Below are 16,753 nucleotides of genomic sequence, written 5' to 3'. Positions count from 1 at the left end.
ATTTGACGGTCACACCGCCCCAGAGCCTAGGGAACTGAACTGGTATACCTGCCCTCGTGGTTCACTGCTCTCCATTAGCAAGTGACATCTACATGAGCTATATGTCAATTACGTCTCAATAAAACTGGAAGAAAAAGAAAGAAATTGAGGATCAAAGACATTGCCCAATTGGTCCAGTTAGCACTAAGTCAAGTACTTAATAAATGCCAGAGCCAGACCTTGGACCAAGGTCCTCTGATTTCCTAACTGTTGCTTTCTCCATAGCTGCCTTGCTGACTTACAATCCTATGTTACCAAACCCCAAAACATCCAAAATCAAGTTTTCTGTGGAAATGGTACAACCCAAAAATGTTTAAGAGTGGGTTATAGACAATAGGAGACGTTAAGGGAAAATGGGGACACTGGGTATCAATTCTTAATCTTCAATCATAAATTAAGGGGCACATTTGCTACATGATCTGGTGCCATTGTCAGGCACTGGCCCATGAGGCCAATGACCAATTGGCATTTATAACTCTGATCTTCTGCTTCCCCTGCCTGGTCTTGATAAAAAATCAAATAGAGGCTGCATTCTAGTCTTCTGTAGCTCTTTTTTCAGATTACCTGTTTAATCCTTGTGTGAACATTCCTGATCTCTTGGGTCTGAGTATCATTCAAATATAAATCTTTCTGTCAACGACTGTGGCTTATTCATTGTTATTATCTCCACACCCAGCACAGCACAGAGTAAGAATTCATTAAAAGGGAGCTGCATTGAAATGTTGGTGGTCTTCATGGTTTTGTGACTTCAAACATTCCTCTGTTTGCCCCTGTCATGGCTTTTAGGTTGGAGAGACAATTGGCATTAGTGAAGAGATCATGGGTCTGACTATCTTGGCCGCTGGGACTTCAATCCCTGACCTGATCACCAGCGTCATAGTGGCCCGGAAGGGACTTGGGGACATGGCCGTGTCCAGCTCTGTTGGAAGCAACATTTTTGACATCACCGTAGGGTGAGTCGAACTCATTATATAAAGGGTCACATCAGCTTCACCACTGTCTTTGTCTTCTTAGAAGCTTGTGAAGTCATGACCAGAGTCTCAGAGCCCAAAACCAACCAATACCAACAGAAAGAAAAGACTGATAGTATCATTCAGTTTCACCAACTCCATTTTTTATCTTCACAGAACTTCATGAAGAATAAGTTATCCTTGGACAGGGAGAAACACATACTTACATAGAGAGTAGGTGTTGTAGGAAATACTTTGAGAGAATTTCACCTAAGAAATGGCATTGGCTACGTGTCATGAATATTCAACATTCATATGTGACTGAGATACTCTGGTAGTTTCACAGTATTTTTTTTCCCCATGTTCTAATTCTAATTAAAGTCCCGACCAGCCTCAGATGAGATTTGGAAAGCAGACTAAAACATAGGCCAGGAAAAAAACATCCCATCTCCTTCCTTGGGAAACACTGGCAGGTTTGGTGTTATCGTTTCTTTATCCATGCTGGTGAAGATATTCTAGGTTTTTTTGAAAGTCAGATAATGAGCTCTGTTTCTACAGTTAAGCAAGCTGAAATTCTCAATATGAATAATCTCTAAAGTGGATCTGACTGGGGAGAGAAGCTGTTATTTCTATCATTTCATTTAACATGTCCAAAGTAAAAGTAGTCTCAAAAGTAACCCCAAAAGGCAGTCCCCTGAGAAAATAAGACAGGATATTATCCTTGTGTTCCTAGAAGCACTGGCCTCTTGGCACTTGAGTTTGGAAGACCATTAAAAATGAATCTTTCTCATTGAACATCTTGTTCAACACTGTTCTCTTTTATCCTTTCCATTACCTAAAATATAGTTTTTTCATTCAGTGTCTACCACATATGCAGTACATACATTTTTGTCTATCTCAGCCACACATGAGGCGCGTTCGTCATCCCCACCTTTCAGGTAAGGAAACTGAAGGGCACAGAGTTCACACAACGAGTAATGAGACAGCTGGGATTTGAGCAGAGTCTATGCTCTCAAACCCAGCACCATCTGAATATGAACCCCTGCTCTGAGCTTCACTGTCTGTACCACCTTAGAGTTCACAGGGGCCCTCTCCTACCACACTGTCTTCCTTTGCTGGCATCTCTCCCTCGAGACCCCTCACTGCTTGTCTGTCCGGAAAACTCCAGTTTACCCTTCCAGTGTCAACTCGCATCCTGGTTTTCTGATTCCTTTAAGCCTGGCCTGGAGGCTCGTGCTCCTGTAAGCACTCTGGGTATCTGTAGCTCACAGTCTTGTCAAGGTCATGTATATCAGTCTGTCTGCTAGACTGTGAACTGCCCAAGAACAAGAACTCCCCAAAACCTAATACAATGTCTAATGTATGGCAGTGGCTTGGCACATGTGTGTAGAATGGATGGATGGATGGATGGATGAGCGAATGAACGCCTGAAAAGGCATATTTTTAAAAAGAGGGACATCCCTGGTATAAACAGCATTTCTCAGTTCTACTGCCCACACATTTAAAGTAGTTTTCTTGGTCAATACCTTGTACAAATAGAAAGAAAATATTCTGTAGTATATAAAGAGAAAATCTTACATGGGAAAATTATGTGTTCTTTGAGATATATTTATCTCAAAAAAAGTATTCTAGTGAATTACAAAATGCTTTTTGTTCATTGTTCTTAAATTATACATATGTTGTAACATAAATGGAGGTTTAAAGAAAATCATCCCTAATCCTACTACCCCCAAACATTTAACTTTTGTGCATTTTTCTCTTACTAGTTCACAAAGTTTTCTTAGTGAATAATCAGTTTTGCTCTGCTGGAGGGCTTTTATTTTTCCATTTTAAAACCATTTATGCCTAGCAAAGAATAGGCCTCTATGAGTAAAGTAGTAAGTCAGCCATTTTTCTAAGTTTTTTCATAGCTCTCATAATTAATATTCTACAGCTTCAAAATATTCCATCTTGTTGCTTTCAGTTTAACCATTACGCTTTAGTAGGACCTTTGTATTTTTTCAATTTTCTGATAGCATGAGTGTTTTATGAAACTTTATGAAACATCTCTTTTAATTATCATATTAGGGTAAAGTTTTAAAGAAATATTAATGGATCAAAGATTATAAATATTTCAATGGCTATTGATGTAGTATATTTTTCCAAAAGGTCTCTTCCAAGAGTTTATACCAATTTACAAAGTTATTAGCAATATAGAGTGTAACAGTTTCTCCATAATATTGGTAGCATTTTCTTCTTGATACATACTCAAGGTAAAGGATTTAGAAATACACATAAAGCATAATACAAGCCAACATATAAGCATATATAAAACATAAATACAAACCAACACCTCTCTAATTCATTACTGAAGTTAAATTGCTATTTTTATGTGTATCCTTTTTATAGAATCATATCATGGGCGTTTGCCTGTACCATTTTAAGTTTATGATTTTAATAGCTATATAACATTACATTGACTTAACAGTTTGCTATTTAACTAACTGCCTATTATGTGAGATTAAGGCGTCCCTGATGTTTCACTACTCAGAGTAACACTGGAATGATCATCTTTCTGAAAAAAGTTGCCTCTGCATTTTGAATTATTCCTTCTGCTTGATCCCTGACAACCGAACTGATAGGTCAAAAGTATTACAAATGTTGTATTTGCCCCAAAGTGTTCTTACCTATTTGTAGCTCTGTCAACCGCAACTTCACCAGAACTGGATGTGTGTGTGCGTGTCATTGTTGGTCTCTGTCTCCATTTAGAAAATAATAACTTGGCCATTTTCACTGCTAATTTCTGTATCCTTTCCAACATTTTATCGTCTCCGCCTGTCACCCTGTACACACCCTCCAATTCATCTCTTTAGGGCTAAGGATAACACTTTAATCTTTGAAAGGAATCCAAAAAAAATTATTTCAAATCAAATTCAGAAATCACCTGCAGCAGCCTTTGATCTTATTCAACCAGAAAACAAATTCTCTCTGCTCTCCCTCATTCGGTCAGGAAGTAAAGGTTTTTAAAGGTCACGTGACTTCCGTATATGATCGCCTGGGCCAACCGGGCGTGAGTCACAGTGAACCTAACAGGACGCTGGTTTCCAGTCAGGCCCCAAGCAGCTCGTGTTCCACCCTGTGCCTTCCTCAGCGTGTCTGACTACGCCCCGGCTTCCCTGCTTCTCCCCCACAGGCTCCCGCTGCCCTGGCTCCTCTACACGGTCATCCACAGGTTCCAGCCCGTGGCCGTCAGCAGCAACGGGCTCTTCTGCGCCATCGTCCTCCTCTTCATCATGCTGCTCTTCGTCATCCTCTCCATCGCCCTCTGCAAATGGCGGATGAACAAAGTGCTGGGCTTCATCATGTTCGGCCTCTACTTTGTGTTCCTGGTGGTCAGCGTCCTTCTGGAAGACAGAATCCTCGTGTGCCCTGTCTCCATCTAGCGGGAAAAGCCATATCTTGAGCCAGCAGCATGGACAGTCCCTCCCCGCTCTGGGTTGTAGGGTCTGTGACCTCCTGAGAAGAGGCAGCAGGCCCACAGCCCGGGGCTTTCTGAGCGTCCCTCCTTGGTGGATTTGAAGAGGGATGGATTCAGCAGGGCCAGCTCGGTTTCGTGGCGCTGCTCCCACCCTTGCCTCCTGCAGCAGCTCCATGCAAGTGACAAACAGATCCCCACATCTGGGGCTTCTCAGCCTGCATCGCTGACAGGTACTCCTTGCTGGTCAGAGGTATATTCGTCATAATGATGCAAACAATGACAAAGGTGATATATATACATATAAAATATACATACTATATATAGATGCACCTGAACACACCCCCGCCTGCTCCTGTACTGATACCTCTCCTTCCACACCTAGAGAGTAGTCTATACCTGTATACAGACACAGAGAAAACATATATATATATATGAAGTCATATATATATATATAAATACAACTGCATCTTTTCAGGGACAGCTCTAGTATATTTCTAGTACCTATCTGAAGAGGGGCATCAACCTTCAGTCTGAGCTTTACCTCTTAAGTGCAAGAGGTGAGCTAAGAGAATCATTGCTGTGAACTTCAACCTACCTTGGACATATTGGGATTCTGCTTGGTATGACAGTTGTTTAAGGAATATATGTTGTAGGAGGTAGGGCTGGGTGGAAAGGGTCCATAGAGAACTTAATATGAGCCCTCCAAAACATTCCCACAAGCCAAACTGGGAAGACCATCTGCCCAGTCTAACTGAGGTACACTATCTGAAACCCACAGGGTTATTGGGACGTCTGGAGGTAAAACCCAGGTTGGGCGGATACTGGTTTGGGACAAGGGAGAGGTGACCAGGGTTGGGTTTGGGAGAGATTTGTTTGTTTGTTTTTTTATATAGTGCCCCAGCATGCAAGTAGAAAATATGACTGCAAACCAAATTAGTGCTCTTCTAGGACAGCAAAACTATATAAACTGAACCTATATTGTTCCAATGCATGTCCCATTATCATCCAAAGAAGGGGGCAGATTTAGCTGTAATTGTCATTCAGACGTATCTTGATGCTAAGGTGCTTGATGTATAATCAAAATGCCTGCCAAGAGAGCCTGGATATTCACTAAGAAATACCATCCAGTAGAGGTGCTCAGTGGAACTTGCTCCCTAATGGTGTGGTTCTTTAAAGCCTCTTCCAGTGTGGTCATCAAGGGCTTCAATGGCTGAAGAAAGACATCACTCTTCCTCCAACCAGTAAAACTAGATTGACGGTGATCGATACTGCGTGGATTGAGGCAGCTTAGAGATGTTTGGCAAGGTGTTTGTTCACCAGGAAATGTTCTGGGTCCTCTGTCTAGTAGTTCCAGGACCAGGATTTGGTCTCTCCTGCCATGAAGGTCCCATCAGGGAGTCTTTCCAGCTCACAGAGTAACTGCAGACTATGCTTAACAGCTTCTTTACACTGGCTTCAGGCCAGTCACTCTGAAGTTCTGGTTTCCAGAGCATTCATGGGACATTTTCATTTCATTCATTCAGTACTCACAAGTTCTGTTTGACACTTTATATGATGTCTCAGGTCTATGGCAATAAAACTAACAGAGAAAGGTGAGGCAGACTGAATTAGTGAAAAATATGCAGTTTTCATTTCCCCGAACCTTGCATCCTTATAATCATTCGAAAGTAAATAGAAGACCCCCCTTGTCGTGTAGCCCTTCTACATCTAAGTGGGCGCACACCACGTCTGAGGCCTACTCCGTGTGACTTCCTCTCCCTAGTCTGTTGTGTCACTGCTGCTGCCATGATTTTGCTGTGAGTGCATCTCGCCTGACACAGGGAGGCAGGATGCAATGCTCACAGCCGAGTAAAGATCAAGTTCAAGTTCAGCATTCCTTCCACAAAACCTCAGCTCACCCTACACAGCACAGCAGCCACAGGCAGTGCCCACTGTTGCTCTTCCGAGTGGAGGCCCAATGGGGAAGCAAGAAGCCAAGATGGTGGCCCAAAAGGCCAGCTTCCCAGTCAGTCTCTCCAGCTTTGCAGAGTTGAGTGTTCAGTTGTGTGAGAGAGATCCAGGGCTCCCGCTTCAAGGGCAGCATTTTGTGCTGAGACAAGAATTTGTGCTGATTCCTTTGAAAGAGAAGGAACCAGTGAACATTGAGTTAGAAACTCTTGATGGCTTTCCCTGTGCATTACTTGAAGGGAGCAGAGTTGTTTGTTGTGTGAATGTACATTATTGACTGGTTTTTTGTGTGAAAGAAGGATTGAATAGGTGACTGACTCAGAGGCAGATAGACTGTGTAAATCCAGAAAGGATGAGGGGTGTTGGGTGCAACCCTATTCTGGCTTTTCCCTGCCTCCTGTCTGTCTTTCCTGTTCCTTCTCAGCTCACGGTGGAGACTCATACAAGCAGCCTGGGAGCTCCCTTCTGAAGGATTGTTGTCAATCATGAAAATTGATTGCATTTGAGAACATGCTATTTCCAAGCCCACTTCCCACCTCAAGGGTGTGGAGTGTCCACTCGCTTGCCAGTATGCAGGCATCTCTCCCCCATTAGGTGTCTGTGAGGTTATGGGCTGGGCTGGGCTAAACCCAGAGAGAAGACTATAGGCACAACAGTGGATCTTTCAAAGCATTTGAATTATTACCATAATTATAAGAAAGAACTTTCCACAACATGGTTTTCTGAGTAGCTCATCCCTAGTGCCTATATAAATACATATGTATCTTCATACCAAACCTATCTATACACTATATATCACTTACATCATCACCCTCTGACCCAATTATATTCAGAATTAGAAAGCAGGGAGCATCAAAGTTTGCCTTAGTGAAGGAAAAGGGAAAACATGCACACCGGTGACCAAATGAACATTTCCTTCTGCTCACATGAGGTTTGCTTCGTCCACAAGGCCATCCAAACATCCACATAGGCACCTTTCTTGTGTATTTTCTTGCCCCAAGAATATAGATTTACAGCCTTATAGAAGTCGCCAGTCGTATTGCTAATGTGGATGTAGAGGCAAAGAATACACAATGGAAAAGTACAGGGGAAAACACTGAGATTACTGATACCCTCTTTGCTTTTCTGGAGCAGGGTATAAAATATCAAAAATTCAAGAGCCCACCTCTTACTGTTTGATCTAAAATAAACTAGCTGTCCCCAAGTGGTTCCCTTTACCTGCAGTGAACCAAGCAGGTCTTGCTTGCTGTCACCTCCCCCGACACCCTAGGCAGGCTCAGGACAGGAGAACAATTTGGCTCACGCTGAGAATACTCAAATAGAACCTTCTCAGTTGCATCTTGGAATGCCCATGCTGAGTCCAGCTGCCTTCTGAACCTGACTAGACCCTAAAGAACTGAGGCTGGAGATGAGATGATCTGCAGGCAGCTTCCCAAACCTAAGCTGAGCCAGGCGGGGCAGATCAAGAAAACACAGCCATGCAGAGACTAAGGCAGAGGGATGTTATCAGTTTGGCTGATGCAGCAGAATTTCCTAAAGCCTTGCCCAGAAGATTATAAAAAGAGGCAGGGAACTGTTTCATATTCGGGGGAAATGCTTTGTAAGGCTTCTAACAGGTGTCAGCTGACAGGGGCCATTATAATTTATTTTCTAGGGAAGACATGAATCAGGTGTTTGGAGGCCTTTTGGCTAAACACAGCTGCCTTGCCAATGAGAGATTTGATAATATTAATGTACATCCCTGCTGGTCAGGGAAATTAAGCCCGCTCCCCACCATTGCTTATAGCTCTTACACTCCTCTGTGACTGGAATGAGCTGTCAAGGGGAGCCCTGCCACCCCCAGACCACCTTAACAGAAAGCTGGCCAGGGATGTGACAGCAGCTAAAGCTGCTGGCCAGAAAGACAGCTGGAAAAGATGGGACTAATGTTAACCACTCTGCTGAAATCACTAATTGGCATATCTGACATGGGTCTAATGCCCATCTGAATCCAAGCATTTCAGAAAACGTCAATCTGCTTTCTTCTGTACATCTACCAACACACACAAGATTAAAAGCATGCCATGCTCCCTACACCTGGACAGATCGTTACTCCAATAATTAAGTGGCTATAAGTAGCAGCTCTGCTGCTGCTGCTAAGTCACTTCAGTAGTGTCCGACTCTGTGCGACCCCATAGACGGCAGCCCACCAGGCTCCTCTGGCCCTGATATTCTCCAGGCAAGAACACTGGAGTGGGTTGCCATTTCCTTCTCCAATGCAGGAAAGTGAAAAGTGCAAATGAAGTCACTCAGTTATATCCGACTCTTTGCAACCCAATGGACTGTAGCCTACCAGGCTCCTCCGTCCATGGGATTATCCAGGCAAGAGCACTGGAGTGGGGTACCATTGCCTTCTCCAAATAGCAGCTCTGTTCTAGAAGAAATAAAGGGAACCTGTTCTCATGGTGATTTCTGGAAAAATCAACTGTCTCCTGAAAACTTGTTTCAGAAGCTAATACCCCGACTTGCTAAGCCAGATCTTACATAACCACCTGGCTTAATGTTTTTAAAAGACTTATTATCCTCAACTCCTGAACCTCCCTCAGCAAGACTGTCTTCAATTAGTAGGTAAGGGCTGGTCATGAAGAGAGTTAGTGAAAAATAATAAGGAAAAGGAAGAAATGGAGAATAAATTTACTTTTACTAGGATCCCCAAGAAAGCCGGTGTCCTGTTGATATATATATATATATATATATATATATATATATATATATATATATATAGTGTTAAATAATGACAAATTTCAGGCTTTCTTTCCCAATGAGAGAAGTTTACATAGAGCCCCAGAAAAAGAATGTTTCTGTCTCAAGAAGGCCTTGGGAAGAAAGGTAAGGGCCTCCACTCTACTGCTGCTTGCCTTTGTAGCTTTGTGTTTAGTTTTTTAATCCCACAGCTTCCTATTCTTTGAAATACCTAGCTGACAAGAAAAGCAAGCAGGACATACTCAAAGCCAGCTGAACTCCTTACTTATCAGAAGACCATCACGCTTTTTTTTTCCCCCACTTCACGGGGAACTTTAAAATGGCACTGACTTTGGCCAGATATCGCCGGGAGCATTTAGATGACTGTAGAAGACACAGGTGCGCTCCTGTTTGTTAAGGAAGTAGTACGCGCTTTCCACCTCGATGCCGTAAACGGTGTGCTCACTGCCACTCTCCCCACATTCCTCCCACCCCGGGCATCTCCTTGACCAGCACCCCCTGGTTCCCATCATGGTCTTTGGTGGCACTTTTCTTTAAACAAAGTGAGAATAGGCAACAAAGGACCCAGAAATCCCCAAGTCAGCCAGTTTTTTAGAAAAATCAGCCTGTAACTGTGACTGGACACACAGCTCTATTCAAATCAGTGAACAAAATAGTGAGAGACGCTATGGAACACCAAATTAAGCCGAAGCCCTTCCACTAAATGATTGATTGACAGGCTGAAAAACCTTAAAGAATTTTTTTAAAGCAGGTAAAAGACCTTGGTCTGAAAGAGTTCCATGGAATTTACCTTGAGTTTGCCAAAGGTTTAATTCTGCCAAGCAAGCTTGTTCAACCTGTCACCCTGATCCAAACGACAGCCCCTTTGTAGGAGGGATCCTTAGCACTGATGTTCCTGGTATAACCCAGACCCATCAACTGTTAACATTGACAGCATCATGTCAGAGAAGTCTTCTTCCAGTTCACCCCTGACCCCCCAGGGAAATGAGTTTACCTTTTTTTTTTTTTTTTCCTTCTGTTCAGCAGAAAAGAGCTGCATCTGGGCACGGTTCACTATTTACCCCTACAGAGCTGGGAGACACCACTATGGGACCCTTCCTCTATTTTCATCCAAAGTATCTTTAGATTTTTATTTCTGAGTCCTTTTTTTTCCTAACCCTCAATAATTTTTAAATTCTTCTCTACTAAGCCTTTAAGATGCTCGATGTCGCTCTGAAATCAGGAACCTTTTGACTAATCATGACTCAAGTATAAGGTATGAAAAAGACGGAAGGACAGCCTCAGACCCAGTGTTTGCCCCTGTCTCAGGACCTCTCTGTGGCCCTTACCTTTTAGAAATTCACACTTCATTGCTAATTCACACTAACCCCGTGTTCCCTGACTTCATATCTTTCTGCAAGGCATTCGAGTGAAGCAAGCGTGTTTCTCAGCTTGCCCCAGTGCATTTGGTTGAGTGTTCTTACCTCCAGGGGAGCCCCTCTTCCTTGGGCCTTACTAAGTCTCAATCTGTTTCTTTCTAATCCCACTTCCAATTTTCAAGCCTAGGTTGGGCCCAGTGCTTACTCCCCTTCCGGGTTCTCACCACCAGCCTCGCCACTTCACTTGTACCTGGCAAGTCTAATGAGCTTTTTCTTCATCTTTGCATTAAGGTGAAGATAGAAAAATGCTAGCCTTGGGTCCCCAGCATCTTATGTTTTTTATAATTGACTGCTTCTTCGGGGCAGAGAATTCCTCCTCATTGATACTAAAATGTGTACAGAATTTACCACAAGAGACTAGAATCTCAACTACACCTGAAGAGCACCAGTGGGCCTCGACTCAACAAGTACTAACTAATAGGCATTTGCCCTCTGGTGGAAAGTTGAGGCTCTGGTGAGGTCAAGTTCATGCAGTCAGTCTTTAGGTCACAATCCTACGCTCAATAAGAACTCTGAATCGGGGAGACAGCACTGGAGATCATTCAGAAACTCTGGATCTGCACTCACCGGCATTGATTTACCAAAAGGAATTTGCATTTTTGATCTCAGTAGCAAATGGGGGAAATGATTGGACTACTGTCATATCCCAGCCTTGCAGCACATTTACTTCCTTGTGTGGTGGGCTAGATGGGAATTGTGAGATTGTTGACTGATGTCCTGGCCCAGGAAAATGGGCTACAGATCACCAAAAGGCTGGGAACTTGCTCCTGAATTCTCACATATTAGGTTGCACATTTCTTTATAGTGGATCTGAAAGTAACTAAGACTTTGAGACTGATAGTTCTCGAAAAACACTCAACTAACCAAAAGAGAGTACTAATTTTTTAAATCATGTCATCACTAAAGAAAAAGAATGAATGTGTGAATGAAGCCTGCCTGAATCCCTGAATAACATAATTTTGAGGATGAAATTACATGCATGAATTAAGAGTAGAAAAGTCTTTGCCATTTAATTAAACAGATCTCTAATTCTTCTCATCAGGATAAAACTGAAGGACAATGGATGCCTTTTGGGTTTTTTAATTTTTTAATATTGCACTTTATAGTACTTCATAAGAGACAATTGTCTTAATTAAAGCCATAAAATACCAATAATACATATATTCAGGGCTTCTGAATATAGTCAATCAATAAGCAGTCCATGAGTCATTCCTGTTTTGTATTGTTTATTGTAAATTGGAGTTTATCTGTTCTCTTTTTAAAGCATATAATTATTGTTCTAGACAATCCTAATCTACTGATAAATTTTAGATGTGTACGTTAATAAAACTGAAAAAGACATTTTTCATTTCACAAAAACATTCTTCACTTTCAAAATAGCTTGTTAAATAGCAAGTTCTAATACTACAGTGGAAATATTTCCTTTCTTAAGTTATAGATTTACTGTTTTTCAAGAATCCATTTGTTATGTAAAGCAAGGTTTACCCATAAGAAGAGTGAAATGGATAATTAGCAAGTATATACCTGGAAAATTTAAGGTTTGAGTTCTTATATAAATATAGGATGGGTCTAAGAAGTTCCCTTATAAAAATGGCAAATAGAGATATACAATTTATTAATACTTTATTCTGCCTAAATTATAAACCTTCCTTGAGAAAACATGTAAAATAAAGACTTCAGAATGCATTGGGTTTTTTTTTTTTTTTTCTTTTCGGCTAAACTACATAATTCCTGGCCCAGTATGGTAGACTACTTACATACGTATACACACAGATGTTCCCACAACTGAAAACTTTAATGTTACACTTCAACAGAATTTCTTATATGATTTGAGTAAAAGCTAAAAAGAATAGCTAAAAGGCACTTAAAAGCCTAGAAATATGGACCACCTGGGTACCTAAATTATCCATACAGAGAAAATAAGTGTGTTAAATTGACCAACCCCATGAACTTTATGTTTAATTGGCCATTTGCCCTAAAGAAAGATTGTCTGGACCTGGAGGCGATGATGCTTCTGTTGGGGGCTGTTTTGTGGTCTGAAGTGTTTCTCAAAAGTGCAGAGACTCTCCATCTGGACGAGGGGACCTCTGTTGGCATACAATTCTGTTGAACCCTGCACAGAGTTCATATGTGTGCCCTGCGTCTAGCCTGGATGTTTTTCTTCTGCTTCACTTTAAAAAAAAAACCTCCAGAAGCAACAGCTTCCACCTCCAAGCAATCTGCAGTCTCAAAAGAGCCATCAAGGAGTAACCAAAACTACCTTCGGGTTTGATGAAGTGGCTGGTAGCACTAAAGGAGAGGTGAATTATACTTTTGTTCTTTGCATCATGTTAAAACAGAGAACAGGTTATCAACATTGACCCCAACATAGGCATTTGGCCTAGCACTTGCAAACTGTCTCTGGAACAGGTTATATTACAGATATCAGAATGCCATTTTTGTAAAGGGTCTTTTTAGGGATAGATGTCATCCTCACGTTTCCTCCGTTCACCTCCATTTTAAAGACCCATTTACCCCTACAAGAATCCAGCTGATGCACTTCCAAATTACTTTTGTCATTTTGTGTGTGTGTTGTTTGATATGAGCAAGTTTTCGCTGGCTGATGAGATGTATGGAAATTTTGCATCAGCTTATCCTCTGTGAATATGTCTGTACATAGATTGAAAGCTATATTTATTTGTAAATAGGCTGTTTGGAATAATATGTTTCTGTCACATGGACTTCACTCTGAAAAAAGGGCGTTTCTTCACTGTGTTCATGTTACACTTTCCACACCTTTGTGCTTCTACTACTGGTAATCAACTCATAGACTATCTCACTTTATGTAACTAAGTCTCCTTGGTGTGAAAAGTAATAGAAATAAAACTATTGACTCAAAAGAAGTGTTGTTTTGGAATAATCCTTACCTTCGACTAACTGGGACTCTCAAGGTCTCAAGAAATTGACCCCCAGTTGTGGACATTTCACTGCAAGGATTCAGAGGAACAGAGGGCAACCAGGAGTTACTGTTCATTTTGACAACCATTTACTGAGTGTTGATTAATGTCACCTGAGCTTTTAAATGTCTGCGGGAATCTGGAGAACTGAAAGGACTACTCTAACAACTGGGTTTTAATTAATTAAATATATTGAAAATTGTAAATTCAAAAGCCTAGTGTTCCCTAAGCCTTTAAATTCAATTTCAAAAAGTCTTGTATAAACCTATTACTTGAAGATCAAAATAAGAAGTCACACCTTTTTTTTGCTACTAACTGGTAATTTTAAAAGATTTAACTCTAAATAACTATCCCATTTATGATTTAAATTCCCTCAAGAACTTTTTATAGTTTACACATTTTACATGATTCTCTCAAACACTCCAAAAGCCTAACAGACTTACAAACCTAAAAACCAAAATCTTCCTATGCACTTAAGCAACTCCTATTAATCTATCAAAGTTAAATATAATAAACCAGGTTTTCTGAAGCATTTAAATGTTTAATATTTTGGACTGTCTATTAATAAGAAGACTTTGCAGGTGGCACTAATGGTGAAGAATCTGCTTGCCAATGCCAGAGATGCAAGAGACGTGGGTTCAATCCCTGGGTCAGGAAAATCACCTGGAGAAGGAAATGGCAAACCACTCCAGTGTTCTTGCCTGGAAAATTCCATGGACAGAGGAGGTTGGTGGGCCACAGTCCATGGGGTTGCAAACATGACTGAACAACTGAGCAGACACACAGATTAGTTACATAATCACCCCAAGTCCCAGGGTTTACAGTTACGGAGCACACAGACCACTAGACAAGATAAGGACCCCAAAGTCAACCAAGCGCTTGGACTCTTTTCTTGGCTTTCCTAAATATATGCTTCTCAATGAAGTGTATGTGCCCACTAATCACATTTGACCGACTGACCTTGGCACCTCCATTTCAAGGATTTCTCACCCTTGGCACCATGGACATGTTGGGCTGGAAAATTATTTGTTGGTGGGTGCGGTTTAGTTGTAGAGTGTTTAGTAGTATCACTGGCTTTTACCCTTTAGTACAAATTTCAACAAACGAAAAAATGTCTCCAGACATTAACAGATGTGTCCAGGGGTAGGATGGGGGTGGGATGAAATTGCCCCAGGTGGAGAATGACTGTTCTATCAAACAGAACTCAATCCACTCCCTCAAGATGGCTGGAATGCGGCCAGAGGCTGCCCTTTGGTCCTCTCTCTGTTTCCCTCTCTTTCTCTCTTTTTCATATACACACATACACACACAAGTATACACACACACCACTCCCACCCTTCCACTCCCGCCTAAATAAATGCAATGGTGCGGAGGTAAAACTTGAAGCACGATTAGCCCCTTTGGCGTCATCCTCAGTGGTCTCTGTGTGAGAAGCAGGCTACTGAAGCTTAAGCTTTGGGACTCTTCTAACTTATTCCACACAGATGGGCAGTTTACCAAGTACAGTTTGGGTTTTAGAGGCCTGCCTCTCTTGAGTCTCTGGGTCTCTCCCTGAGCCACGCTTTGCCAGATCAGGGAAGACATTTCTGCAAGCCGCAACCCTGGAAACAGCACAGCCCCGAAGCTATGCTCCAAAGTGAACATTCACAAGTGTTGTCCTGATAGCCGGATTGCTCCCCAGAAGAAGTCTCGGGGGCTGTTCTCTGTCAGCACAGCTGATAGGCTGAGGGCACACGGCCAAGTTTCAGGAAAATGTAAAATCCACACTCCTCATTTTCCTTCCTTCTAAAATGAATCTCACTTCTCAGAGATGAGGGTTTATGTTTAGAGAAAAGGTAGGAGGCATTTTGACGCTGTGTTTAACACAGCGGTGTTTTAAAACTCTGGTGTGTGCCCTTGATGGTAATTTTTTTTTTTTTGGTGTGAAAGTTGCTCAGTCGTGTCCAACTCTTTGTGACCCCAGGGACTGTAGCCCACCGGGTTTCTTTGTCTATGGAATTCTCCAGGCTAGAATACTGGAGTGGGTAGCCATTCCCTTCTCCAGGGGATCTTCCCAACACAGGGATCAAACCCAGGTCCCCCACATTGCATACAAATTCTTTAATATGAAAGCTCTTTTTTTTTACTGGGATGTAGTTGATTTAGAATGCCATGTTAGTTTCAGGTATACAACAAAGTGAATCAGTTGGAATACATATATATCCACTCTTTTTGAGATTATTTTCCCAGATAGGTCATTACAGAGTATTGAGTAGAGTTCCCAGTGCCATTTGATGGTATTTCCAATCTATGATTGAGAATATAAACATTTTTATCAGTATGATATCCAATGCTTTCAGGCAATATTCAATAGGTTGATTAAAATCATTGATCAATTATCTATAGAGAACAATCTCTAACTTATCCTTTTTATTTTATTGATATTTTCCAAGAGAGACTGCTTTCTGTATAAATTTTAAAATAGAAACTCAGTTCATCAACTAAGTTTAGTTTTTTCTACTCATATCAAAATTTTTACCAACCATACATGCTACTGGGAATCTTCTCCATTATTTCTACTGAACCCAGTTTTTATTGGTACAATTTTACAGATCAAAAAGATTTGAGCTTTTCCATCAATTTTTCATCCACAACTCTATAACAGATTGCACTCTTTGGAGGTTATGGTGCTTAAAAAAAAAAAAAAAAAAAAAAAGCAATGGTATGCGCTGGAATTGCTGTATTTTTCCAGATACTATTCCTCTTTTGCCGAGAAGTGTTTTGTTTTTTTTTAAACTACTCATTCTCAATCATTTGCAATGCCATTTTCTAATTTTTGAGTGTAATCTCAGGTTAAAATTTTGTAGTACTAAAATCATTTGAGTTCCTTACTTTAAATGACAATCAAAATATCTATTCTAGTATGAGTTTGATTAACAAAATGTTAAAGGAAAATATTTTGAATAAGTAATTTTTATTATCATGGTATAACTGTAAAATTAAACATAAATTACAAAAGAAAAATTCCCTTCACAACCATCTATGTTAGCAACTGGCCTACAAACATCCGTATAATTAGTTGTTCAAAAAAAAAGCTACTCCCTAGTTATCACAGATTCTAAGATGTATGCATGCATGCTAAGTTGCTTCAGTCCTGTCCACCTCTTTCGACCCTATGGACTGTAGCTCACCAGGTTCCTCTGTCCAAGGAATTCTCCAAGCAAGAATAACTGGAGTGGGTTGCCATGCCCTCCTCCAGGGGATCTTCCTGACCAAGGGATCAAA

The 16,753-nt window shown here is 41.2% G+C and overlaps 1 protein-coding gene across 4 annotated transcripts in view; it reads left to right on the top strand.

Annotated features, from left to right (window-relative positions):
- SLC24A2 (solute carrier family 24 member 2) overlaps positions 1-13,432 on the top strand; it is a 287,824-nt gene extending 274,392 nt beyond the window's left edge. For all 4 annotated transcript variants that reach the window (XM_042243477.2, XM_015093243.4, XM_042243475.2 and 1 more), the window contains 2 exons: positions 826-992; positions 4,162-13,432. In XM_042243477.2, coding sequence (XP_042099411.1) covers positions 826-992; positions 4,162-4,411 — 417 coding nt within the window. In that variant the 3' untranslated portion in view covers positions 4,412-13,432. The remainder of the gene's footprint in view (positions 1-825; positions 993-4,161) is intronic.
- The last annotated feature ends 3,321 nt before the right edge of the window (positions 13,433-16,753 follow it).

Source organism: Ovis aries, chromosome 2 (assembly GCF_016772045.2).
Source record: "Ovis aries strain OAR_USU_Benz2616 breed Rambouillet chromosome 2, ARS-UI_Ramb_v3.0, whole genome shotgun sequence".
Classification (NCBI taxonomy): Eukaryota; Metazoa; Chordata; class Mammalia; order Artiodactyla; family Bovidae; genus Ovis; species Ovis aries.
Note: the sequence above shows the minus strand (reverse complement) of the source record. Positions and strands in the feature narration are given on the sequence as shown.